A 26,542-nucleotide genomic window follows, 5' to 3' on the forward strand; every position below is an offset into this window, starting at 1 on the left:
AGACCAGGCTGGTCTCGAACTCACAGAGATCCGCCTGCCTCTGCCTCCCGAGTGCTGGGATTAAAGGCGTGCGCCACCACTGCCCGGCTTAATTTACTTATTTATGTTTTGTTTTTGGAGACAGGGTTTCTCTGTGTGCAGCCCCGACTGTCCTGGTAATCGCTCTGTAGACCAGGCTGGCTTTGAACTCGCAGAGATCTGCCTGCCTCTGCTGGGATTCATGGGGTGTGTCACCAGCTCCTCTCTGGTTGGCTACAGATTCCTATCCTTTGGCTTCTGCTTTTGCTCTCCATCCTTTATACTTGTCCCTGCCTACACGCTCCCTCGGACGGATCCAGTCCGCTGTTCCTCTTCGGCTGTCAGGCAGCTTGCCTCTGCCACCTCGGTGCTGTTCACACTGCCAGCTCAGCCCACACTACTGAAAGCGGCGAGAGATCACCAGAGAGGCGTCTCTGTTCTAGCACCGAGGGAGGCAGCATGGGAGTGCTGCCCAGGCAACTTCAAGGGAGCCAACCGTCTCTGCGGACATCCCAGGGGTGGGCTAGCACCAGTCACAGCAGAGCTCCCACGGAAATGCTCGAGCTGTAAAACTCGGGGAACTGTCCCTTTAGCGGCAGGCAAGGCAGCATCTCCACCAGGCCGCGTGGAAATGGCGGAAGATCGTCTAGAATTCACGAATGCCTATGAGAGCAGAAAGGTCAGTTGCAAACCATTTGAAACGGCCCTGATGAGCTGAACCTTCAGGGGCTGGAGCCATCAAACGACATTGTTTCTTCAACACTGTGGAGTGTGCAAAAGAATGGACGTGGGAGCCTGGCCAGTACTCGGGAGGCAGAGGCAGGAGGATATCTGTGAGTTCGAGACCAGCCTGGTCTATAAGAGCTAGTTCCAGGACAGGCTCCAAAACCACAGAGAAACCCTGTCTCGAAAAACCAAAAAAAAAAAAAAAAAAAAAAAAAAAAGAATGGACGTGGGCAAAGTGGTCTGGCAAGTTCTGACTAACAGATCTCGCTCTCCAGGAAGCCAGGGAAGGCAGGGAGAACCCAACAAATGCCACTGGGGAGGCAAACTGTCTGTGTTCCAGTGTCTTTGCTGTGTACAGGAACTGAGAAGGGGTGCTTACAATAAAAACTTAAAGAACTTATTGTAAGCACTTAATTCAAACAGTGGTTAGCACCCAGTGCCCCAAGTAGGGTGTTTGAAGAATACAAGCACGTGTTCATTCTTAACTGTGCCCTGATAGCTTTTTGTCGTGACTGTCTGCACTGGACAAGTGATTCCTTTACTTACCTACATCAGCTAGGCACAGGTCTGCAGACCTTTGTACAGACGTTTCTTTGTTTAGAGTGTTGGTTACAAGTTGTTATGGATAATGAACAGGAATAAAGCTAAACAAAGGAGAATAGACTCAGAGTATTTGTTTTGAAAAGAAAAAAGGGGGGAAATGCTCTAAAGATTTGTTAGTTGTATTGGTTTAATAAAATGCTGACTGGCCAGTAGCCAGGCAGAAAGTATAGGCGCAGGGTGGGGGGGTACCAGAACAGGGGAATTCTGGGAAGAGAAAAGCTCAGTCTGTAGTCATGATCTGGACGCAGAGGAAGCAAGATGAGAACGCCTCACTGATAAAGACACCAATCCACATGACTAACAGACAAGAATTATGGGTTACTGTAAGATGTAAGGATTAGTTAATAAGAAAGCCTGAGCTAATAAGCCAACCAGTTTATAATTAATGTAGGCCACTGTGTGTTTCTTTGGGATTGAATGGCTGTGGGACTGGGTGGGACAGAAACCTCTGTCAACACTTCTGCTTACCTACATCAGCTAGGCACAGGCTCTGCTTACCTACATGAGCTAGAGAGAGAGATGCTGGTACTCATGGAGGCCAGGGACAACCCTGGCTGTCTGTCATCCCTCAGATGATGTCCACCAGGCTAGGCTGGCAGGCAGTGAGCCCCAGGGGATCCACCTGCCCTGGCCTCTGCAGCACTGGGATCCCAAGTGGATGCCAAGTTCTAAGTTTCCACCTTCCCCCCGCATGTTTCTTGAGGTTTCCTAGAGCACTTACACCCTGCTCTTACCAGCAGGCAGAGTGTCTTCACCTCCACAGTATTCCATGTTGTCTCTGGTACTTCAAACTGTTACTGATAGTTGCTGGAGAGATGGCTCAGTTAACAGCACTTTTCTTTCAGAGAACCTAGACTTCATTCCTAACAGCTACATCTGGGAGTCCACAACCACCTGTAACTCCAGTTCTAGGGGATCCAACATCGTTTTCTGAGATCCACCCAGGAACCCATGTGGTGCATATGTGTACATGTATCCATACACAAAAATTAAAAATAAATCTAAAAAAAAAAAGTCAATTCTGGGGTTGGGGAAATGGCTCAGTGGATGAAATACTTGCTATGCAGCCGGGATCCTCATAAGTGTGGATCTCGTGAACTCAGGTACAGGCTGAACAGATCACATGGGTTTAACTCCAGCACAAGGGTGCAGAAACACGAAGATCCCTGGAGTTCAGTGACCAGTCCATCTGCTCACCCAACCAACTATCCAGATTCACTGAAAGACTGTTTCAAAAAATGAATGTACAAGGGAGACCTCCGAATGTCAACCTCTGGCCTGCACAGCACCCATAAAGGCCAGTGCGCCGCTCATACACATCAACAAATTAGCAAGAAAATGTTGACTGAGTAGGCCTGGTGAGACGCAAAGATTTTACAGTCAAGTCCTAAGAAACAAAGAGGGGGATCAGTACTACCTTTAAAACTAAAACTCATTGTTGAAAGAACACAAATCGCCAATAAACCATAAAATATTTTTTGAAAGTTACATTTTTTGAAATGTCCACCTTGGTTATTCACTGCTAAAATTCGGACGAGTGGGTCATCCCTCGTCTTTGTTCAAGTGATTTGCATACATTATGCAAATACCCAGAACCGCTCGAAGAACGCCTCCTCGGAGAAAGTCAACGATACAGTCCTCCGCGCCCTTTCATTGGCTCGCCTCGCCGCTCATTTGCATGACGTGATTGACAGGCTGGAAAGCCCGCCTCCCTGAAGCGTTCACCTCCCCCGAATGGACGCCAGCCCTGAGGCTCTTCCAGGGCCTACGTGAACTCCTCCCTCCACTAAGTGATCCCTTCCGCTCGTCGCAGTTCTTCCCGTCCTCTGGCCCGAAAGCGTCGGGCGCCGAGCATCCTTTTCCTGCGCCTCTTGCTCTCAGCCCGTCCGCGGACACAGCACGCATGCGCCGCCTCTTCCTCCCACCATCCGTCGTATAAATTCTGCGCCCAACGGCCCGGCATTCCTCCGGGCCGACGCGTCTCAACCGCCGACGCCAAGGCGCCGCCCTAGCCAACCGGCGTCCTAGCGTCCGTAAGTCCCTCCCCTTTATGCAAATAGCCGCCGCACACGGCCTTCGTTTTTAAAGTAGGGGGACGGCCCTGAGACGCGGAGGGGTCGGGGAGACAGGGGCCCGCCTTCTATGCAAATAAGGGGGCGTGTCCAGCCGCGGAGAGAGGCGGGAGGCGGGGGGGTGCTCCCGGGGGCGGCGGTTGCCCGGATGGGCCGTTAGTCGGAGCCCAGCCGCGGAGTGAGCGAGGGAGACGGGAGGAGTCGAGTGCGGCGCCATCCGCCGCCATCCGCCCCCGCCCCGCCGCCATCCGCGCCGGGGAGCCTCTGAACCCGGGTTCCGGACCCCCGCGCACCCGGCCAGGTGAGTCTGGGCGAGCCGGGCGCTGACGCCCTTTCCGGCGCGGGGCGGCGGCGGCGGCGCCGGGCCGGGGGAGAAGCTGCCATCAGCCGCCGCCATCTTGTCCTCCTGCCGCCGGCCCGCCCCTCCCCCTCGGCCTGCGCCAGCCGCTCCCAGGCCGCTGTGGAGGGATCGAGGGCTGACGGCGGCGCGGTCGCCGCGTCCCGGGTGCACGACCCCACTGCGGGCCGCAGTGCCCGCCCGGCGCCTCGGGCCCCCCCGGCCCATCCGGGGCCCCTCGGCCGCCTTGGAGGGTCTCTCCGCTCTGCCGCCCGGCGCCATGGTTCCCGTCCTGCTGCGTCTCGGGCCGAGTCACCCCGGTTCCGGGGCCCTGCTTTTCGTCCAGCATCTCTGCCTCTCTGCTCTCTCCATTTTTCCTGCTAGCCGGATCTCCTCCGCTCACCCCCTTTATTCCCGGCTGTCTTGAGGCTGCCTCCTTTTCAGCCATTCTTGCTCCCATATATTATTTCCCTCTCTCCTTTCTCGTTGATTCTCTCTTATTAGTTTAAATTTGTCTGCTCTGCGGTTTTTTTGCTCCCCGTTTTTCACCGTAGATGTCAGATTGGTTTCCTTCTGTGCCCGTAGAGCAGCCCCATCTCCTTGTCTCGGGCTTATGGTAAAGTTCTTTCCCCTGTTTGGGCTTTGATCCTGTGCCTGCCTGCTTTCTTCCTATCTTCCATCTCTCCTCCACACCGTTCCCACCCACAAATGACTGCCTGGTCGCTCTAGGTTTGGCCTGCCTGGGGAGTAAGGGTTATTAAGAAAAGAACTGACTGCCTGTGGGAGATTTCATGAGGATAGAAGATGAAGCTGGTTCTGGTTTGGGCTCTCTGGGCCCATGGGTACAGGGTATTTTCAGGTTAGCTTCATAATGCTTTGTTTTTCCTCGGTTTTACATAGAATACACCGGAGTCCGCTAGTGTTTTTTTTCTGCGAGCAGCATTGTTTCCAAGACCCAAGATGGGGGCAAGTTAAGGAATAATAGATGGAGTATTCTGCTTACAGTGGGTTTTGTTCAGCCTGGCAGTGTGTTGAGCCCCTGTTGTTTAGTAAGGCTTATTCTGGCACCAGCTCCCAGTCTGGCATAGCAAGCTCATAAAAATCCTTAACCTCCCAGCATACCTTCCTTCAAACCTCCCCACATGGGACTTAAGGCTGCTGGGAATGGAACCTGGGACACAGAGCCCTGGGGCATGATTAGGGAGCTGGTGTCTAATAGGTTGGTAGTCCTAAGTTCTCTTACATGCTCGATGGAATTGTGTGCCTTGTTCTGGTTTTTTCTGGGGCTTGGACTTGGCTGTCCAATTTTATCATGTATCTCTGATTATTGGAGAAGTGGAAGACAATTGCTTTTCTGATAGCAAGAGAAGCAGCTCCCATTTCTGTTTTGTTTTTCGAGACAGGGTTTCTCTGTAGCTTTGGAGCCTGACCTGGAACTCCCTCTGTAGACCAGGCTGGCCTCGAACTCACAGAGATCCACCTCCCAAGTGCTGGGATTAAAGGTGTGTGCCACCATCGCTCGGCTGCTGCTGCCATTTATAAAGTGGCCCAAAGGGTAGCGCCTTTATATCAGGAAGATACTATTTTATTTGTTTTCTTTGTCAGGATGTGTCAGGGAGAAAGGACTGGCTATGGGGACTGAGTGGATTGTGGTCACTTAAGAGTCTATAGTAGTTTACTCAAGCTAGAGAGTGAAGAGAGCTTCTAGGCTTTTGTTTGTGAAGGGGGCAGAATCTGAGCTGCCTACTGTTTGACCCACAGGCACCGGCTCGTTTTGGGGGAGGTGCCTGCAGGACCCAACATACTCAATGAGCTTCCAGCGCAATGTCCGATCGCTCGGGGCCGACTGCCAAGGGGAAGGATGGAAAGAAGTATTCCTCGCTCAACCTGTTTGATACGTATAAGGGCAAGTCCTTAGAGATCCAGAAACCCGCCGGTGAGGGTCCCGCAAAGATGTTGTTAGTCTTTGAAGGTTGAGCATGTGTTGGATGTAGACTCCTTGAACAAAAGTAGCAAACAGACCAGGAGAACACTGAAGAGCTCCCGGTCTCATCTTCAGTGTTGGGTGGGGGTGCTGGGCTCTGGGTAAAACACCAGTCATCCTCCCCACAAAGGCGTGTTTTTGGTTCCTTGTCCATGAACACGTAAGAGTCGGAGGCAAAGAAATGTGGATTTGCAGAGATCTGGGACCTGCTTGCTCCCCGCAGGCTCCGGATCAGCTGTCCCACAGAGAAGCAGTGATTATAATGTATTCACCTTTGTCGGGAAAGCTTGGAGATTATTGAGTAGTGGAATGGCTTCTGAGAGAAATCTGTAGTGAAAAGGTAGTAGAATGCGGAGGGTAGTCTAAGTGGGATCTGAATGGGGACTGCTAGGTCTTCCCTGTGAGATATTGTTGACCCTTTCTCCACCTTTGCTTCAGTTGCCCCTCGACATGGCCTGCAGAGCCTCGGAAAAGTTGCCATTGCCCGGCGTATGCCACCCCCAGCCAACCTTCCAAGCCTGAAAGCCGAGAACAAAGGCAATGACCCCAATGTCTCACTAGTGCCGAAAGACGGAACAGGATGGGCAAGCAAACAGGAGCAGTCCGACCCCAAGAGGTAGAGGCCTGGGGAACCTAGAATGATGAGTCTTTTAGCTTCGAACTTGAGAAAATATTAAAGCGCTGTCTGTTCCAGACAAATGAGAACCAGAGACAGAAGAGCATTTTGCACCCTAGTCTGTTAGATGACAAAGGAATGTAGCCTCAAGCTTAGACAGACGGGGAGAGAGCAAGAAGAAAGAGCCTGTCTGAGAGCTAGTTTGTCCTAGTATTTGTAGATGGTAGTGATGGTCTAGGGTTAGCTCCAACTTTGTATCAGTGGGAGAACGAAGGGAGAGGCATTTCAAAGTCTGGATAACCTTTCCGTCCTGCTATTCCCCCAGTTCCGATGCCTCAACCGCTCAGCCGCCGGAATCGCAGCCACTGCCGGCTTCACAGACGCCTGCCTCCAACCAGCCGAAACGACCCCCAACAGCCCCAGAGGTACCTGGAGAACTGGAGGGGTTGGAGGAAGAATGATACTTACTCTTCCCTCCTCGTGACCATTATTACCTTTGCTTCTCCAGAACACTCCTTCGGTTCCAAGCGGGGTAAAGTCCTGGGCACAAGCCAGTGTCACCCATGGAGCACATGGGGATGGTGAGTTCAAAAGTGTTGGAGGTCACCAGGAGGCAGAGGCAGGTGGATCTCTATGAGTTCGAGGCCAGCCTGGTCTGCAAGAGTTAGTTCCAGGATAAGCACCAAAGCTACAGAGAAACCCTGTCTTGAAAACCCAAAAAGAAAGTGTGAGATCACTGTCGTACGGGAGCCTTGCATTCTGCACTCCGGCAGTAAAGCTCCGGGGCCTTTGTCTAAATCTCATCCTCCCAGGACCCAGAGCCTTCCACTGTATGTGCATGCTCAGGAAGCGAACTCTGTCTGATTCGTGCTCTCGTTTGAACAGGTGGAAGGGCATCAAGCCTACTGTCGCGATTCTCTCGAGAGGAATTTCCGACCCTGCAGGCGGCTGGCGACCAGGACAAGGCTGCCAAGGAAAGGGAGTCTGCCGAACAGTCGTCTGGGCCCGGACCAAGCCTCCGCCCCCAAAGTGAGTGACCGCCTAGCGTAGCCAGGCTAGCGTCTGGTCCATGGAGGAGCTAAATGTTGTGTTACTAATGTTCCTCCCCATCATTTTTGATGCATCCACTTGCTCCCAATCGGTAATAACTTATCTTTTCCCCCTCTTCACATTTTTCAAAATACAGATTCTACAACTTGGAGGGACGGAGGTGGGCGTGGCCCTGATGAACTGGAGGGCCCGGACTCCAAACTTCATCATGGTCATGATCCCCGGGGTGGGCTGCAGCCTTCGGGTCCACCCCAGTTCCCTCCCTACCGCGGAATGATGCCGCCCTTTGTGAGTTTGGCTATCCAGTCTTGGAGTGGTTTCACTAAAAGCCAGAGGGTTAAGTAGTCAAGATTTAGGCAGGGTATTGGTGGTTCACACCTTTAATCCCAGCACTTGAGAGGCAAAGGTAGGCAGATTGCTGTGAGTTTAAGACCAGCTTGGTCTGTAGAGGGAGTTACAGGACAGCCAGGGCTACACAGAAACTCTGTCTGGTGGTGGGCAGTTAGGATTTAGTCTTTAGAAGGCAGAAAGTAAACCCCAGTTCGGGGAGTGGTAGGGAGTGGTGTATGCCTTTAGCCTTTAATTCCAGCACTCTGGAGGAAAGGATGGTGGAGCTCTGTGAGTTCAAGGCCAGCCTGGTCTACCAGAGTGGGTTTTTGGATAGCCAGGCCTACACAGAGAAACCTTGTCTTGAAGAAGAAAAAAATAAATAAATAAAAGGACCCCAGTGAGATGGAGTTGGGAGGAGGATGTGTTTAAAGGGTTGGCAGCTATCTATCTTCTTAGCAGCGATTGTTGGGCCCTTTTGCAGATGTATCCCCCATATCTCCCATTCCCTCCGCCCTACGGACCCCAGGGGCCTTATCGATACCCGACTCCAGATGGGCCTGGGTAAGCAATCAGATTCTGAGTTTGTTCCTGGGGACAGTGTTAATAAGCTGCTTGGGAAGAGGTGTTTGTACCCAGGAGGCTCAGTTTGTATGCAGTTCTACTACATACTGTATTTAATATTGTGTCCCCCCACACACTTTTTTTTCTCTCTCCCCATACACAGCCGTTTTCCCCGTGTGGCGGGCCCCCGGGGCTCAGGGCCGCCAATGCGCCTTGTAGAGCCTGTGGGTCGGCCTTCTATTCTTAAAGAGGATAATCTCAAAGAATTTGACCAATTGGACCAGGAAAATGATGATGGTTGGGCAGGTAAATTTGGATCTTAAAAAGTAAAATCTGACAAAGGAAGGTGGGTCGTCTGAGAGAGCAGCAGGCATGAAAGGGATGCATGGTAGAGGCCAAATGCTGCACAGCGTTGAGAGGAGTGAGGGTGCATGGTAGAGGCCAAATGCTGCACAGCGTTGAGAGGAGTGAGGGTGCATGGTAGAGGCCAAATGCTGCACAGCGTTGAGAGGAGTGAGGGTGCCAGGGCTTGGGCAGCAGCTGAAGGCTGGCTGGGTGGGCGTGGTTAGCGTTGGTTCATTTTGCTGTTGTAGTTCAGAAGATTGGTTTTGTTTGGGGAAAGTATCTGAGATTGAGCACAGACTGCTTGGCTTGCCTACTGTCAGCTTCCTTTCCCCTCAGGAGCCCACGAGGAGGTCGACTACACTGAGAAACTCAAGTTCAGCGATGAGGAAGATGGGCGAGACTCTGATGAGGAGGGAGCTGAGTCCAAGTGAGTTAGGGCACCAGAGGAGAGAAGAGGGCTTGTTTTTCTGTTACATAGACTCCTGGAGGGCCGAGTTTAAACACACTGGTTTATCAACAGCAAGGATTCCCAGTCAGCTGCTGCTGAGGAACCTGAAGCAGATGTCAAAAAGGGCACTTCTCCTGGCAGTGAGCCACCCCCTCCCAAGACGGCCTGGACAGAGAACTCAAGGCCCCCAGAACCAGAGCCCGCTCCTGCTACCCCAAAACCTCCCCCACCTCCACCTCACCGGGGACCTGTGGGGAACTGGGGCCCCCCTGGGGAATACCCAGTGAGTATCTACAGTGAGGGCTTGAGAGGGTCAATTGTGGGAGGCGTCAGGAATGGTGAATAAGCAGTAGTAACAAGAAGTGAGGGGGCTGTCCAGTATCTCAGGAAAACTTGGGAACGTTTGGTTCTGGGGGTGGGGGATGAGTTGGGATGCTGGGAAGGAAGGCCTGCATGTTCAGGTCTCTAAAGGAACAGAGAGGATGAGGAGGTCGCCTCCACCCACAGAGACCTGTAACTTCATGGCCTGCTGCTTCCTGTTGATTGGTCTTTGAAAGAGGTAGAAGGTAGAATGACTGATACCTGTTGCAGGACCGTGGGGGTCCTCCCTGCAAACCCCCAGCCCCTGAAGATGAGGATGAGGCGTGGCGGCAGCGTCGGAAGCAGTCTTCCTCAGAGATTTCCCTGGCAGTGGAGCGTGCCCGGAGGCGGCGAGAAGAGGAAGAGCGCCGCATGCAGGAGGAGCGCCGGGCAGCCTGTGCCGAGAAGCTCAAGCGACTCGATGAAAAGTTTGGGGCGCCTGACAAGCGGCTCAAAGCAGAGCCTGCAGCCCCACCTGCTACCCCTCCTGCCCCAGCTCTACCACCTGCAGTCCCCAAAGAACTCCCTGCTCCTCCAGCTCTGCCATCAGCCCCAGCACCAGAGAAAGAACCTGAAGAGCCAGCACAAGCCCCTCCTGTGCAGTCCACCCCCAGTCCAGGTGTGGCTCCAGCTCCCACTCTGGTGAGTGGTGGTGGCACTGCCAGTAGCACCAGCAGTGGCAGCTTCGAAGCCAGCTCAGGTATGCAGAAAGGAATAGGCTGCTAGGTGCTCGTCCTGTGAGGATGCGGGGTAGTAAAGATGGTGTCATGGGAAGAGAGCTGTGGGTGGTAGGGAAAGAAGGGGTTCTGTTTGGGATATCTGGGAGGAGGATCTAAAGCGTTTTTGTAGCACCCAAAGTGGAGCAAAGTTCCCTGCATTTTCTGGTGTTTCACAGAAGTATTTGAGGCCTTGAAGTGTTTTCCCAGGTCTTAGACAGGATGGGCTTTAATATAGTTGGTATTTGGTTGGGGGTTGGAATTTCTGGGTAATTTTTTAGCTGTTTTAATGAACTGAACCTACTCACTCTGTTCTTCAATGCAGTGGAACCCCAACTGCCTTCAAAAGAGGGCCCTGAACCACCAGAAGAGGTTCCTCCACCCACCACACCGCCCGCCCCAAAGATTGAACCCAGGGGTGATGGGGTTGGTCCTACTCGCCAGCCTCCCAGCCAGGGCTTGGGCTACCCAAAATACCAGAAGTCATTGCCACCTCGCTTCCAGCGGCAGCAACAGGTGAGGTCAAGTTCTTCCCTTTTAGGCTGTTGTTTGTCTCTCTCTCTCGTCTTCAGGCAGTGTTCACCTTTTGACTATGTTCCTGGTCCACCTACCCCGTGTGTGTGTGTTATGCCCTTGCCTTGACTTTTCCTACTAATGCCTTTGGCTGTAAACTGTAACCTCTCTCCTGACTTGTTCTTGGCAGGAGCAGCTCCTGAAGCAGCAGCAGCAGCAGCAGTGGCAGCAGCAGCAACAAGGCACTGCCCCTCCTGCCCCAGTGCCCCCGTCACCACCACAGCCTGTGACCCTGGGAGCTGTACCTGCCCCACAGGCACCACCCCCACCCCCCAAAGCCCTGTACCCAGGTGCTCTGGGCCGGCCCCCACCAATGCCTCCAATGAACTTTGATCCCCGCTGGATGATGATTCCTCCTTATGTGGACCCTCGACTTCTTCAGGGCCGGCCCCCTCTGGACTTCTACCCTCCTGGTGTGCATCCCTCTGGTAAGGGTCCATTGGAGTTGTGGGGAGCTCCCTGTTCCAGGAGGAGATACTTTGTATAACAGATTGCTGCGATGGTGTCTCTGCTTAGTCCTTCTGAGGGTCTTGTGGAATAGGCTTGGGGAAGAGGTAAACCAAGGTCCTTCATTGGGCATGGTTTTTGAGGGGCTTGATTACTTCATAGGGGAGCTGAGTGCTTGACTGTTTTCACAAGAAAAGAGAAAACCCAGACTTAGAGAACAGGAGGTGCAGGTGCTGCCTGCGTGCAAAGGGAAGATAATGTTGGTGTGGAAAGCCTGACAGGGTAGTTTCTTTGTTTTCTTAGGTCTGGTTCCCCGGGAACGGTCAGACAGTGGGGGCTCAAGCTCAGAGCCATTTGAACGCCATGCACCCCCTCTATTACGGGAACGGGGCACCCCACCAGTAGACCCCAAGTTGGCCTGGGTAGGAGACGTCTTTACCACCACACCTACTGACCCTCGCCCTCTCACCTCACCTCTGCGCCAGGCAGCAGATGAGGACGACAAGACTATGAGGTGAGTTGCTAGGGAGGAACTGCGGCCTGACTGTGTGCCGGGGTTATCTGAGGAGACGGGGAGTCCAGGGGAAAGGAGTGTCTAGGTCAGAATGCACTGAGTGTGTGCTCATCCTGACAGACTTCTGTTTCTCCTCAGGAGCGAGACTCCTCCAGTACCTCCGCCCCCACCTTATCTGGCTAATTATCCCGGTTTTCCTGAGAACGGAGCCCCTGGGCCCCCAATCTCTCGCTTCCCTCTGGAGGAGCCAGCTCCTCCAGGACCCCGTCCACTACCTTGGGCCCCAGGCAGTGATGAGGCTGCCAAGATACAAGCTCCACCACCCAAGAAGGAACCCCCCAAGGAGGAACCGCCACAGGTGTCAGGACCAGAAGCAGGCAGAAAGCCTGCCCGTGGAGCTGGAGGTGGAGGCCAAGGACCACCACCACCACGCAGAGAAAATCGTACGGAGACTCGATGGGGCCCTCGCCCAGGCAGCTGTCGTCGTGGGATCCCTCCAGAGGAGCCAGGTGTCCCTCCTCGCCGAGCTGGGCCTATAAAGAAACCGCCACAACCTGTCAAAGTCGACGAACTGCCTCCTAAATCCCTAGAACAGGGGGATGAGACCCCCAAGGTTCCAAAGCCAGATCCACTCAAGACAGCTAAGGGGAAGGTGGGCCCCAAGGAGACCCCACCGGGTGGGAATCTTTCTCCTGCTCCTAGGCTTCGGAGGGACTATTCCTATGAAAGACTAGGTCCTACATCGTGCCGGGGTCGTGGCCGAGGCGAGTATTTTGCCAGAGGAAGGGGCTTTCGGGGAACCTATGGAGGCCGAGGTCGGGGAGCCCGGAGCCGAGAATTCCGAAGTTACCGGGAATTCCGAGGAGATGACGGGCGTGGCGGTGGTGCAGGGGGACCAAACCACCCTTCTGCTCCCCGAGGCCGAACTGCCAGTGAGACACGAAGTGAGGGTTCAGAGTATGAAGAAATACCCAAAAGACGCCGCCAGCGTGGTTCTGAAACAGGCAGTGAGACGCATGAGAGTGACCTGGCCCCGTCTGACAAGGAAGCCCCCCCACCCAAGGAGGGAGTACTTGCTCAGGTCCCCCTTGCCCCACCACCACCAGGAGCTCCCCCATCGCCAGCCCCAGCCCGATTCTCTACTGCCCGGGGTGGTCGTGTCTTCACTCCAAGAGGAGTGCCATCACGTCGTGGCCGTGGTGGGGGGCGGCCTCCTCCTCCTGTTTGCTCAGGCTGGAGCCCTCCAGCCAAGTCTATGGTTCCAAAGAAGCCTCCAACAGGTCCTTTGCCCCCAAGTAAGGACCCCTTGAAAGAGAAGCTGATTTCAGGGCCCCTGTCCCCCATGTCTCGAGCTGGCAACATAGGTGTAGGCATGGAAGATGGGGAGCGACCCCGACGGAGGAGACATGGCAGGGCTCAGCAGCAGGACAAACCCCCTCGTTTCCGGAGGCTGAAACAAGAACGTGAAAATGCAGCCAGAGGAGCTGATGTCAAGCCCCCTTCCCTAACCCTTCCAAGCTCTACCCCTGGACCCGAGGAGACTCTGGCAACAGTCACTGTTCCCCCGCCCCCTCGCCGCACAGCTGCTAAATCTCCTGATCTGTCAAACCAGAACTCTGACCAAGCCAATGAGGAATGGGAGACTGCATCAGAGAGCAGCGACTTTGCCAGTGAGCGCCGGGGTGACAAGGAGACTCCCCCAGCAGCACTTATGACCTCTAAAGCTGTGGGGACTCCTGGGGGCAGTGCAGGTGGGTCTGGACCAGGCATTTCAACCATGTCTCGCGGAGAGCTGAGCCAGCGAGCCAAGGATTTGAGCAAGCGGAGCTTCTCAAGTCAGCGGCCAGGCATGGATCGTCAAAACCGGCGCCCAGGCCCTGGGGGCAAGACTGGCAGTGGTGGTGGCAGTAGTGGTGGTGGTTCAGGCCCTGGGGGACGGACCGGCCCAGGACGAGGGGATAAGAGGAGCTGGCCCTCTCCCAAGAACCGAAGGTGGGTAAGGGTAGATTGCTAACCGTTACAGTTGCTGGGGTGAGGGGGTGTCAGGTGAGGGTGGGTGCCAGGGAGTTGGGGGCATGTAGATATGTCAGGCATCAAGAGGTGCCATAATTCCTCCACCTTGCTAAGGGCAGTTAGTGAGCGGAAGAGTTGGCAGTCCTCATGCTTGTTTTCCCACTCGGTAAACAAAACTTTGAAAGGGTTTTATCGGGAGAGAGCAGGGTACCAGTGGAGAAGCTGGAAAACATGCTTGACTTGTAGGACAGAATAAGACTTTAGTGAGCCCTGGAGCTGATGCTCTGCTTTCTTCAGCCGGCCTCCCGAGGAGCGAGCCCCTGGGCTTCCTCTTCCTCCACCGCCCCCCAGCAGTTCTGCTGTCTTCCGCCTGGACCAAGTTATCCACAGCAACCCGGCTGGCATCCAACAGGCTCTGGCCCAACTTAGCAGCCGTCAAGGAAATGTAACTGCACCAGGGGGGCACCCAAGGCCTAAGCCTGGGCCTCCCCAAGCCCCTCAGGGCTCCTCCCCTCGGCCCCCAACCCGTTATGACCCCCCGATGGCCAGCAACGACATCAGTTCTGGTAAGCTGGGGGCAAGCAGGTGGGAATGACTTCATCCCCAAAGGTCAGGTGCTGGAGTGGGGAGCATAAGGTTGGCCTGGGGGCCCTGTTACTGGGTTCAGCGATGAGTAGAGCTGGAAGGACTGGGAGGTGGAGTTGAGAGTGCAAGCTAGGGTCGGTGGTAGAATGAGGTAGATGCTGACAGTTTTCCCCTTTTCCCCAGACCCCCACTTCGAGGAGCCAGGGCCGATGGTGAGGGGGGTGGGCGGGACTCCCCGGGACTCTACCGGGGTTAATCCCTTCCCCCCGAAACGGCGGGAGCGGCCACCCCGAAAACCGGAGCTGCTGCAGGAGGTGAGGGATGGGGCTGGAGATTGGGTTTCATTGCACTCTCACCTTTGAAGGTTCTTGGTTATGCTTTCTGTACACTTTCGCATTCTGTTGTCGAGCCCTCACCCCAGATTCTCATTAGCGATCACCACTTGTCTCCCATGTATCTGTCTCCCCTGTTGCTGCTGCTCCTCACTCAGCCCCAGCTTATTTGTGTTTTGCCCTTCTGGGTTTTTTTTTCCTTAGGAGTCTGTGCCAGCTTCTCCTAGCTCTGGATTCCTAGGCTCTAAGCCTGAGGTCCCAGGCCCTCAGGGAGAGTCCAGAGAATCGGGTGCAGAGGCCCTGACCCCCCACATCTGGAGTCGTTTACATAATGGTGGGTAGAGCTGGTGCAGGGGAGAGACTGGAATTGGGGGCAGGGTGTGAGGTGGGCCTCAGAACTGTTTTCTCACTGCCTGCTTCCTGGTTGATGTTCTCCAGCCACAAGCCGAAAGAGTTACCAGCCCGGCTCCATAGAGCCCTGGATGGAGCCCCTGAGCCCCTTTGAGGATGTGGCAGGCACAGAGGTGAGTGGGTTAGGGGGTTAGGAGGTGACAGTGATTTTTGTTGAGTGTTGTTCATGTCTTCTCATCTGTCCTGAATCTCCTTTTCTCAGTGTGTTGATGTACATGCACGTGTTAGGCATTAGGTGTTTTCTGCTCTTAACTTGACCTCTCCTCTACTCCTTAGATGAGTCAGTCTGACAGTGGGGTGGACCTCAGTGGAGATTCTCAAGTGTCATCAGGTCCCTGTAGCCAGCGAAGTTCCCCTGATGGAGGACTTAAGGGGTCAGCAGAGGGACCCCCCAAGCGGCCTGGAGGACCCTCGCCCCTGAATACTGTTCCTGGTGAGGGTGCATCTGGCTCTGAACCCTCTGAACCTCCTAGGAGACGGCCACCTGCTCCCCATGATGGGGACAGAAAGGTAAAAAAAACTTAACCTGGCCCTGTCTGTCTGTCAGCCTTTCTTTGTCAGTGTGTAATGGGATTTCTTGAATTTTTTTTCCTCTGTCACCCACCAACTGTACTTTGTTCTCCAATCTAGGAGCTGCCCCGGGAGCAGCCTCTGCCCCCTGGACCCATAGGAACAGAACGATCGCAACGCACAGACCGAGGCCCAGAGCCAGGTCCCCTCCGGCCAGCCCACCGATCTGGCTCTCAAGTTGAGTTTGGCACTACCAACAAGGTCTGAATGGGCTGAACTTGGGTGTATCCTGGGTTGGGTATGGAGAGTGATGACAGGTGGGATGGGGATTTGAATTGTGGGACTATCCTGTATCCTCCTCCCCCCATGTTACAGGACTCAGACTTGTGCCTAGTGGTAGGAGACACTTTAAAAGGAGAAAAAGAGTTGGCGACATCAGTTACCGAGGTAGGTGGGCTGTGAGTTTGGTGGGAAGGCCCGTGAACTCTGATGAAGATACACGGGAGTAATGATAAGCATCTAGACCAGTGGTGTCCTCTATCTTACTAGTGCCACAGCCCCCCCCCATGCAGTTCATGTGGTGGGGGCTTCCACAGAATAACATTTATCTTGTTGCTATTTAGTAACTAATCTTGCTATTGTTAAGAATTGTAATGTGGGGGCTCAGAGGTGAAGGGCACTGGCTGTTCTTCAGAGGTCCTGAGTTTAATTCCCAGCAACTATATAACAGCTTACAGCTATATAGAATGAGATCTCTTCCGGGATGCAAGGATGCACCCATACAAAACACTGTATATGAAATAAATCTTAAAAGAATAGTAATGTATGAAACCCCTGTGGAAGGGTCATTCAACCCTTAAAGAGATCGGATCACAACCCACAGGTTGAGGACTGCTGATGTAGAATGTCAGACTTCCTTCTTGACAAGGCTTTTTTTGGCCAGGCCATTCCCATATCCAGAGACTGGGAGCTGCTCCCCAGCGCTTCTCCTTCTACTGAGCCACAGGCCAAGAGCCTGGGTTCTGGGCACTATGGTCCAGAGCCCAGCCCTTCAGGTCAGCGCCTGTACACTGAGGTCTTCTATGGCAGCCCTGGACCTCCCAGTTCCCAAGTAAGCACCGTTTTTCATCATTTACCCCCTTTCTACTCTTTTTTTTTCCCCTGTTGTTGATGTTTTCCACATGTCTGCCATGTGCTGGGATTAAAGATGTGCTCTACCAACATGCTCAGCAGATGTGTGTGTGCCTGTGCTACATCTGCCAGCAGAGGGTGCAGTCCTCCCTCCACCAGGTCACCTGGGTCAGCAGCAGGTGCATTACCTGCCGAGCGGTGTCTCTTGCCCTGAAGTTGGTTAATTATAAAACATTTTGTTGTATGTTTTTCTTTTTCCTGCAGTGGGTAGGGTGGTTAAGGCCTTTGCTCAGGAATTTGTTTTTGTTTTTGATGGCATGTGTTAGATTTTCCATTGCTTTGGCTATACGTAAGACCTGTGGTTTTGAAGGTTCTTTGTGGTGGGACAGATCAGCTGCCTGCTGGAGAGCTGACTCAGGTTAAGAGCCTGTTTCCCAGAGGTCCTGAGTTCAATTCCAGCAACCACCCAGTGGCTCACACCATCTGTAATGAGATCTGGTGCCCTCCCTGTGTGCAAGCAGACATGTAGGCAGCACTGGGAAGGGCAGAAGCAGGTAGATCTATAAGAGCAAGTTCCAGGCCTGCCAGGGCTACATAGAGAAACCTTGTTTCGAAAAAGAGATTTTTATTTTTGCCTGTATTTGTCTGCACCATGTGTATACAGTGCTCACAGAGGCCATAAGAAGACATTGATCCCCTTGGAACTGGAGTTGCAGGTGGTTGTAAGCCGCCATGTGGGTGCTGAGGATAGACCAGATCTGGAAGAGCAGCCAGTGCAGATAACCAGCCTTGTGTGTACTCAGTGGGTGTGTGTACATGACCGCAGGTGCCCATGGAGGCCAGTGGCGTCTGATCTCCCTGGAGCTGGAGCTGTAGATGCTGTTGTGCCTGTTCTAGCAGCCGAACCATCTCTGCAGCCCCCACTCCTGCCCTCTTCTCACATTGTGAGACAGGGTCTGGCCTTGAGCTTGATGCTTGTCTCCTTCCTAGGAACTGAGATTCTACCAGGCTCCTCTGTTACTTTTTCACTTTGATTCTATCCAGGCCCTTGGCTTGTAGGATGGTGCTGCCCACTTTGAGGTGGAAAGTGTGCTTTTCTGTCTCCTGTGTGTTACTCAGTCCTGCTGACAGCCAGGGTTACCCACCACACTGCTAGAGCACAGACCTGGGGCTCGGGCGGCAGAGAAGCCCCCTCTCTACCACTGCTGTGTGTATCCAGCCCCAGGTTACCTTTTCTTGATCAAAGATACTGGAACTGCTTCTGCCTTGCTGTTCTCCATCAGGTCTCTGGGGGTGCCATTGACTCTCAGTTACATCCCAACAACGGAGGCTTCCGTCCTGGGACACCCTCATTGCACCAGTACAGGTAAAACTAGATTCCTGCAGACCTCCGAAGGAAATAGAGATGGATTCCAGGGGTGAGGGTACCAAACAGTAGGTTAAGGTATCACACTAAGAATAACATCTCCTCCCTATCTTCTTTTCAGGTCACAGCCCCTGTATCTACCCCCAGGTCCAGCCCCTCCCTCGGCACTGCTCTCTGGGGTAGCTCTCAAGGGCCAGTTTGTGGATTTCTCAGCACTGCAAACCACAGAGCTGGGGAAGCTGCCTGCTGGAGGAGTTCTCTACCCTCCACCTTCCTTCTTCTACTCTGCAGCTTTCTGCCCCAGCCCCTTGCCTGACCCACCCTTGCTTCAGGTATGAGGTGGGCGGCTGCTAGGGCAGCGGGGAGGCCGCTCATGGGGGACTTGACCAGTTTACAACCTGGGGGTGACTCCTCTGCCGTCTCCCAACAGGTGCGCCAGGACCTCCCGTCCCCGCCAGATTTCTACTCCGCTCCTTTGCAGCCAGGTGGTCAGAGTGGCTTCCTTCCCTCAGGGGCCCCTGCTCAGCAGGTAACTGTCATCTCCACTCCTTCGCCTGACTTAGTTTGAATTTTCTCAGTGCCTTGTTGCCCTAATGGGCTCCCTGGGGTTCTTGTTGCAGATGCTTCTGCCTGTGGTAGAGTCACAGCTGCCAGTGGTAAACTTTGGCTCCCTGCCACCAGCGCCACCTCCTGCTCCACCCCCTCTTTCTCTGTTACCTGTGGGTCCTGCTCTGCAGCCCCCCAGCCTGACCGTGCGGCCCCCACCTGCTCCTGCTACTCGGGTGTTGCCTTCATCTGCCAGGCCCTTCCCCCCTAGCTTGGGGCGAGCAGAGGTGAGGTGTGGGGAATAGTGGCTGAGCAGTGAGGTGGCTGTTGGGTGGAAGGACTCAGTAGTCCACGTTGAGTGGATTTTGAAAGATGGCGAGGTAGAGAGATTCAGGGTTTGTCCCCCCAAAAAAGGAAGAAAAAGGGTGAATAGATCAGACTGGAGGTTCATAGGGTGAATCGTCTTTTATCTTCAGCTGCACCCAGTAGAACTAAAGCCTTTCCAGGATTATCGCAAGCTCAGCAGCAACCTTGGTGGTCCTGGGTCATCTCGGACTCCCCCAACTGGAAGGTAAATAGGAATATGTAGACTCTGCATCCTCAGGAGTTTCCTTTGAAACCAGGACAGGTCTTGGGCTTGCCTTAACCAAATTTCTTCCTTTAGGCCCTTCTCTGGTCTCAATTCCCGTCTCAAGGCCCCACCTTCCACCTACAGTGGAGTATTCCGAACTCAGCGCATTGACCTCTACCAGCAGGTGAAGGAGAAACCTTGTGACCCCAGCCTTAGCTTAGGTTCCCTTCTGAGCTGCTGAAGGATTGGTGACTTAACTCTTCCGCATGTGCCTATCCTCAGGCCTCCCCACCAGATGCCCTGCGCTGGATGCCGAAGCCTTGGGAACGGACGGGGCCACCTTCTCGAGAAGGGCCTCCCCGAAGAGCAGAGGAGCCTGGGTCCCGGGGGGACAAGGAGCCTGGATTGCCCCCACCCCGCTGAGGGAATTCCCCTTGACCCCAACCCCCGGGGCTTGTATATAGATTATAAATATATAAGGGGGAAAGGGGTGGATGGGGAGGGGTTGTGGGTCTGGAGCCTCACTTCCCCTCTTCTCTTCCCCTGGTCCCCTATCCCTGGGGCCGTTTGTTAAAAAAGAATAAAAGAATTTAAAAAAAAAAAAAGGAAGTCATTTGGGGGATTAACTAATGTACAGTGTGTTGCTTAGTGATGTATGCAGTAGATTCAGTAAAAACTATGTACTTGAGTTACCTGTTGGTTACTTCAAGGTTCCAGAATTACGAATTTTGGCTGGGCTCAAATAAGGAATTCTGCTCATACCAGTGGAGGTCAGTGCATACCTGTCTTAGGGTTTCTGCTGCTGTAACCATGTAATTCTTAGAAAGGAAAGCATTTAATTGGAGCTGGTTTATAGGTTCAGAGGAGGTTTAGTCCACAATCAGCATGGCAGGAAAAATGGTGACATCTGGATCTGCATGCAGCAGGATGATAAAAGTACAACAAGGAAATATTGGACCAAAGCAAGACCGAAAACCAGCTGGGCAGTTACCAACATTACATCTCTATCTTATGTCAAAACGCACTTCAAATCTCCAGCTTCTTTCAGCTATGTTGACTGCAACACACCTCTTTCTCTTGGACTGCTTCCATTCCTTGTTAGCAGCTCTCCTCAGCTGGTATCCATGGCTCTAGTGTCTCCACAATATCGAGGTCTCCAACACAGTCCAGGCTCCACACAATGACCCCTCTAAGTGTCAAGCAGAGGTATCTCTGACACCTGGCTTTTAGCATGGAGTGAAAATCCACTAGCACATACCTTTTTTAATGTATTTTTTTCCTTGATATTGAGCTGTACATTTCTTTTCACTCCCCTCCCATTTATTAATTGTTTCTCAGTGTCTGTGCTGCTGGGGTTATATTTAGGAAGTGCTCTCCTGTGTCAATGCATTCAAGTGTACTTCCCGCTTTCTCTTCTGTGAGGTTCAGTGTGGCTGGCTTTATGTTGAGGTCTTTGATCGACTTGGACTTGAGTTTTGCATTAGCATTTGCATCATCTACTTTATGTCATGGCTGCAGCCTCCCCTGTCACAACAACAAGGGAACGTGCATGTGACAGGCCTAGGCACTCTGAACGTATGTTACAGTTGTATAGCCCCTTCCTCTATGGGATTGACAGTGGCAGCAGAGGCTTATCAGTGACTTGTTTTACAGGGTCTCTGTAGACCAGGCTGGCCTTGAACTCTTAGAGATCCACCTACCTCTGCCTCCAGACTGTGCCCCACCACCACAGCCCGGCTTTTTTTTTTTTTTTTTTTTTAGGATTTATTTATTATGTATACAACATTCTGCCTGCATGTATGCCCACACGCCAGAAGAGGGCGCCAGATCTCATTACAAATGGTTGTGAACCACCATATGGTTGCTGGGAATTGAACTCAGGACCTCTGCTTAAACCCCTAACCCTCCCCCCCAGCCCGGCTTTTTTTTTTTTTTTTTTTTTTTTTGGTTTTTTCGAGGCAGGGTTTCTCTGTGGCTTTGGAGCCTGTCCTGGAACTAGCTCTGTAGACCAGGCTGGTCTCGAACTCACAGAGATCTGCCTGCCTCTGCTTCCCGAGTGCTGGGATTAAAGGCGTGTGCCACCATCGCCCGGCTCAGCTTTTCTCTTTTAACTGGCTTCTGGGACCATAACCTGTTTCTTATTTGTTTGGGGTTTTTTTTAGTGTTTGTTTTTTCAAGAAAGGGTTTCTCTGTGTAGCCCTGGCTGTCCTGAACTCACTTTGTAGGCTAGGCTGGCCTCAAACTCACAGAGATCCTCCTGCCTCTGCCTTCTGAGTGCTGGAATTAAAGGTGTGCACTGCTACCACCCAGCTCCCCTTTCTTGTAACCTTGACTAAAATGGCTGAAGCTGCCAAGTTCTGCTTGCTGGAACTACTCTCTCATCCAAACATTTTCATAATTAAGTTTTGATGGTTTCTAAAAGTAAAATTGTGTCACATTGAGCATAGCTTTAGCAAAGGAGACCTCACAGTAACACTTTCTCCAACAAAGCCACACCTAATAGTGCTACTCCCTATGAGTTTATGGGGGCCAATTACATCCAAACCACATTCCATTCACTGGCTCTCATAAGCTTGTAACAATATAATACAAATACATTTAGTCCAATTTCAAAAGGCCCCATAATCAATGACAATTGTCTCAACACTGTTTAAAAGTTCAAAGTCTTTTCTGAGATTTGTGCTATCTCCTAACTAATCCCCTATAAAGTCAGAAAGCAGATCATATGCTTCCAACATATAGTGGTATAGAATATTCATTACCATTCCAAAACAGGTTTGAGTGAGGAAATGCTGGACCAAAGGAACACTGTAAACCAGCCCGGCAGACTCCAAACTGCGTCTCTAATGAGCTCCAACTTTCCACTGTTAGCAGCTCTCCTTGCTAGATTTCCATTGCTCTAGGCCATATCCTGACACATGCCTGGCCTCGGCATCTTTAGCCATCGAGAGAGATTCCATAACTCTTTTCTTGCATCTCTGACTCAAAATTCAGAACCATGTGGCTGAAGCTGCCAAGGGCTGGAATGTGCCCCCTTGTTCAATTACAACTTCACCACCTTTCTGTTTTCCATGGTTTCCTTCACTGACTAAAACTAAAGCTGTTCTGGAAGTTGTTCTGTAGATGAGACTGGATAATGCTGGGTGGGGTCATCAGGCTTTTCTTTATCTGTTTACACTTCCGGGGTTCCTTTTCTCAAGTAGTTCATTTTGTATTTTTCATTGCTCAGCTTGCTCCTTTTCATTATAGATCTGTGTACGTGTGGCAACAAATAACCAAGCCATAGTCACTACTGAGCGATCTGGAAATCTTTGTCAAAACTATTCATAAATCTTCAATTTAGCCTCAGGCACTTTTTTGTAGAAGAGCAGAAAGTCACATTCTTCATTAAAATATAAGCACATCTCTAGCCAACATATTAATATCCTCCTCTGAAACCTCTTAAGCCAGGGTCCCACAGTTCAAAATACCCCCAGCACCACACTGCTACTGGCACCTCCTTTTCCCTACTAACATGGTCCACTAAGTCCCATTTAATGTACTTAGCTACTTTCCTATCCTAATCCAAAACTCCAAAAGCATGGTCAGGTCTATCATGGCATTACCCCAGTTCTTGGTACCAACTGTGAAGAGACACAATAACCATGCAACTATGGGGTTGGCGTACAGCTTCAACGATTTAGTTACGCTCAACATAGTGAGATACAGGCAAACATGGTGCTGGAAGAGCCAAGAGTTCTACATCTGGATCAGAGAGCAGCACTGTACCACAGCCTGGCCTGAGCATCTTCAGCAAAGCCACACCTAATAGTGTAGTGATGCTCCCTATGGGGGTCCACTTTCATTCAAACCACCAAATACCATATAGCCTCCTACTTTTCAGGTTTTCTTCAGCATGGAACTTAGTCATCAGGCCTTCCTGTTCCAGAGATCCAGGGCCAAGTTGTAAAACTTAGGTGCTGGCCTGAGCTTAAAATGAGACTAGTTTAACTGATGTTACAACAGCAGCCTCTTAAAGAGTCAGGATAAGGGGTGGCAGAGGTGCATGGGTGCCACAGAATGCTATGTCTATTCTAGCATTTTCAGTCCTTTGAGACAGGGTTTCTCTGTGTAGCCTGGCTGTCCTGGAGCTTGCTCTGTAGACCAGGCTGGCCTCTGCCTCCCAACTGCTGGGATTAAAGATGGTAACCACCACTGCCTAGCTGAGTACCATCTTGATAGGCCTGCACATAGTCCATAAGGAGAGTATGAATGGTGTATGTGTACTGGGCACCTAGCGATTCTTTGATGAAATGTGTGAAGGAAATGAAGGTATTCAACACTACCAGACAAAGGAGCCAGGAAAATCCGACTTTTATTTCTTAAATACTGTGAAGGAAGGGGGAAAACGGTCCCCTGGTGAGAAAGCTAGGGGTCGTCAGCAAATGCCCGGTGGGCATTAGGGAAGCGCTGGGGGCTGTAGTTGGGATCTTCCTGCAGTCGTTTCTGGATATCAGACCGGAGCTAGAGAGAGAAAGCACAAGCAGGTTGAAGGAGTCCTGGTTTAGCCCTAGGATCCCAGCGAATGCAAAGACAACCCTCAGGATGTACTTCCCTGCCAGCCATGCTGGCAAGCCCAATGCGACAGCTGAGCCTTCTTCCCAAAGGCCACAGGAAAACCTTGACCACCAACCGGCAGCCCCCACACTACCAATTCATCTCTCAATAGATACCGGGAAGCAGGAACCTGACCCGACCCTCCCAATAGACCATCCCTATTCTGCTGCAAAGTGGGGCACCTGCTGCCTGTAGCTCTCCTGAACCTCTGGTGCCTCCAGGTCCCGGCTCAGGCTCTCGGGGCTTGTCAGGGGCCGAGCTCCGGCTGCCTTAGCTGCCCGGCTCACTGCCTCTGAGAGTAGCAGCTGGGGGCCCTCACCCTGCATTGTCTGGGGACGGGTTGAGAGGGAAAAGGGGATCAACATCAGACCCAGTGCCACCACCCAGTTCACCCTTTCCATTAAGTTAACCAGTCTCTATACTAACCAGGGTAGGGGAACAGTCTGCATGTGGTTTTAACAGCAGAAATGCCTTCCTAATTTATGGCCAGAAAATGTTTGATTGATTACAAAAGAAGGCACCAGCAGGTCAGACCATCTGAGACTCAGAGTTAGCTACTCTTCAAGGCAAAGCCCATCTTACACAATGGACCCTAATCACTTAGGAAATCACACAGCTGAGGTACCAGAACTGCCACAAACAGTAAGATGAAGGTTCACGTGGTCACATGTAACCATCATGAACAAGCCTGACCCCCAAGCAGGCTTCCTAACTAGATGAAGAAACTCAACTAGCTCAACAAGGGTACTGCATAGAGAGAGACATCCTCAGGAAAGAGACCAACCTTGCGTCTCTTGGCAGGCATACCACTGAGGTAGGCATCACTCAGGGGAGGCTGAGGTTTCACCTTCCGCTGGCTCTGAATGTCCTGCTGGATAATAGGGACCCATTCCTGGGGAGGAAAGGATTAGAAATAATTCCCACAACTTACATCTCTTTAACCCACTGGATCACCTCTCGCCACTTACTGGGGGAACTGCAGCTGCCCAAGGCTCTGCATCAGCTGAAGCTCCGTCCTGCTCATCTCGGGAACCCCCCTCGGAAGCAGGGGGCGGGGCTCGGGACATGGCTTCTTCTGCTGTTGTTCCAGGGGCTGGAGAAGCATTCTCCCGCTAGAAAGCAGATGGCAGGAAGGTCCGGACTTCAGAATTCTTTGCCCCTAAGCCCCTTTTCTTCCAGCCATCTATACATTATCTGGCCTTTCCACCTCTCCCTGGTACCTGAGGTTCAGGAGAAGTTCTTTCTGCTCCCTGAACTTCCATTGGCTCTTCAGGAAGGGCCTGTGGAATTAGACAAAGAAAGGAGCTGGTGGTGGTGTGGGAGGAGTCAGTCCACCCATCTCTCCAGCTTCCTTCCATCCCGACTCCGTACCTGAGGGGGGTCTCCGACCCTGCGCACGTATCTGAGGATGGCATCAGGGCCCACAGGCATGTGCTCCAGGACCACCTGAAGCCTCAGTCCCATCATGGTCGTCAGCCAGCTCACCAAGGACGGGTTCACTCCACGAGACATGCGACGCTGAGGGTTAGAAATCCCACTTGAACTTTCAACCTGCTTGTGTGATCTACATCTACGCAGCAGGTGCAGTGTCTGGAGAGAAATATCAACTCTACAAGACATAACAAAGAAGCTAGAGCCCAGAGAACTGTGCTTACAATTCGGCCATTGATGACGGCAGCAAGCTCCATCTGCTGTCCCCCCAAGCAGTGCAGGTTCAGGGCCAAGCACTCAAACAGGCCCTGGTTACACAGTTCCAGCAACCGGGCTCCGAATCCACTGTCTGCGGGAAGATGTGAGAGGCCCCTGAGTCTGGCAGCCCCACACAGCCAACACACCCTCTCCCCGCTGCGCTGGTCTCACCTGTGCAGCGGAGCACGTGAGCAGCAATGCTGTTAAACTGCTCCTGCAGAAACTCTAAATTTGTCCTGATGATGTCCACACCTGGTTGAACCTGCACCAAAGACTGAAACACAGAAAGAACTCCAAATCCGGACCTTGAGGATCTAGAAGGTGGAGGCAGCAGGGACCCCCAGCCTCCCCGCCCAAACACACAAAGGACACTCACAAAACTCTCCCTCACGTATTCCTCCAGGCCAGTGATCAGGGTGTGGGTCGCCATCTGTAGAGGAACGCCATAGCTCAGGTTTAGTTCCACCTCACTCATGTCAGGGTTAAGGGATGCAGGTGGGGAGCAAGGAAAGCTCTAGGGCCCGGCGCCTTCATTTACCCGGATGTTGCCAGGCGTGGGCTCCTGACCACCCAGATAGTGCTGGTGGAAGAAAGCTCGCAGCTGAGGCTGGAGCCGCTGCAGTGGCTGGAAATGCCCATGCAGAAGCATCACCACATCCACCATTGAGAAATTCTGGCACAGAAGAGAGAGCAGAGCTCCAAAGAATCCTAGGGAGAGGGTCAGAAGTGAGCAATGGCCTTCACGTCCTAGCCTAGCCCTAATCCTTAGTAAAGAAAGGCCAACTACTCTTCCACTCTGCTAGTTCCCAAGACTATAGCACCTCCATTTTGCTTACCAAGAGCCCCATCAGCCCCAGGCTCAAAGATGTTGCTGGATCCACTGAGGCGTTGGATGAAGGCAGCAATGCTCTCACTGCTGCCAGCCCGAGCCCCCAAGGAACCCAGGAGGGAGCTCAGCACGCCCTGTACCACCGAGGTGAAAAACTCCGGTGGCAGGCTCTCAGGACCCAAGCCTCCAGGACTCCCTGCTCCACCAGAAGGGGACCCTGGTGGGGGTGTGGTCTGCTGCTCTGGGGCAGGGGGTGGGGGTGG

At 52.6% G+C, this 26,542-nt stretch overlaps 3 protein-coding genes and 1 non-coding gene across 4 annotated transcripts in view; 2 read left to right on the forward strand and 2 right to left on the reverse strand.

The window, feature by feature from the left end:
- The window catches only part of LOC101994656 (RT1 class I histocompatibility antigen, AA alpha chain-like), a 629,094-nt gene that overhangs the window by 98,188 nt on the left and 504,364 nt on the right, over positions 1–26,542 (reverse strand). The gene's annotated exons all lie outside the window — the stretch shown is intronic.
- On the forward strand, positions 3,561–19,793 carry Prrc2a (proline rich coiled-coil 2A). Its single transcript, XM_005370835.3, has 31 exons — positions 3,561–3,720; positions 5,518–5,692; positions 6,179–6,356; positions 6,682–6,781; positions 6,865–6,937; positions 7,242–7,385; positions 7,543–7,694; positions 8,218–8,297; positions 8,461–8,603; positions 8,979–9,069; positions 9,163–9,373; positions 9,682–10,150; positions 10,492–10,682; positions 10,870–11,167; positions 11,490–11,700; positions 11,839–13,692; positions 14,011–14,279; positions 14,482–14,612; positions 14,835–14,964; positions 15,069–15,154; positions 15,318–15,551; positions 15,672–15,812; positions 15,927–15,998; positions 16,495–16,662; positions 17,966–18,048; positions 18,170–18,380; positions 18,479–18,577; positions 18,669–18,881; positions 19,071–19,165; positions 19,259–19,349; positions 19,448–19,793. The coding sequence occupies exons 2-31, from the start codon at positions 5,581–5,583 to the stop codon at positions 19,586–19,588; spliced, it is 6,471 nt and encodes a 2,156-aa protein (XP_005370892.1). The 5' UTR covers positions 3,561–3,720; positions 5,518–5,580; the 3' UTR covers positions 19,589–19,793.
- On the forward strand, positions 5,857–5,988 carry LOC113455696. The gene has a single exon (XR_003376683.1). It is a non-coding gene; the product is annotated as a small nucleolar RNA SNORA38 (small nucleolar RNA).
- The window catches only part of Bag6 (BCL2 associated athanogene 6), a 12,689-nt gene continuing 9,654 nt past the window's right edge, over positions 23,508–26,542 (reverse strand). Inside the window, exons 15-25 of the mRNA XM_005370832.2 lie at positions 26,287–26,542; positions 25,989–26,158; positions 25,827–25,880; positions 25,622–25,724; positions 25,417–25,541; positions 25,133–25,279; positions 24,982–25,041; positions 24,730–24,873; positions 24,546–24,653; positions 23,944–24,090; positions 23,508–23,668 (exon numbers count right to left, since the gene is read on the reverse strand). The exon at positions 26,287–26,542 is cut by the window's right edge and continues 7 nt beyond it. Of these exons, the coding sequence (XP_005370889.1) occupies positions 23,573–23,668; positions 23,944–24,090; positions 24,546–24,653; positions 24,730–24,873; positions 24,982–25,041; positions 25,133–25,279; positions 25,417–25,541; positions 25,622–25,724; positions 25,827–25,880; positions 25,989–26,158; positions 26,287–26,542 (1,410 nt within the window). The 3' untranslated portion in view covers positions 23,508–23,572. The remainder of the gene's footprint in view (positions 23,669–23,943; positions 24,091–24,545; positions 24,654–24,729; positions 24,874–24,981; positions 25,042–25,132; positions 25,280–25,416; positions 25,542–25,621; positions 25,725–25,826; positions 25,881–25,988; positions 26,159–26,286) is intronic.

This window comes from Microtus ochrogaster, unplaced genomic scaffold (assembly GCF_000317375.1).
Source record: "Microtus ochrogaster isolate Prairie Vole_2 unplaced genomic scaffold, MicOch1.0 UNK87, whole genome shotgun sequence".
Classification (NCBI taxonomy): Eukaryota; Metazoa; Chordata; class Mammalia; order Rodentia; family Cricetidae; genus Microtus; species Microtus ochrogaster.

What these genes read in the sequence shown, in the direction of transcription:
- Prrc2a (XM_005370835.3), top strand. Translation starts at nt 5,581, where the DNA reads ATGTCCGATCGCTCGGGGCCGACTGCCAAGGGGAAGGATGGAAAGAAG. An exon ending in AAATGATGATGGTTGGGCAG is followed by an intron (nt 8,604 to 8,978) that starts GTAAATTTGGAT and finishes CTTTCCCCTCAG; the next exon opens with GAGCCCACGAGGAGGTCGAC. An exon ending in CAGGGGCCCCTGCTCAGCAG is followed by an intron (nt 18,578 to 18,668) that starts GTAACTGTCATC and finishes TTCTTGTTGCAG; the next exon opens with ATGCTTCTGCCTGTGGTAGA.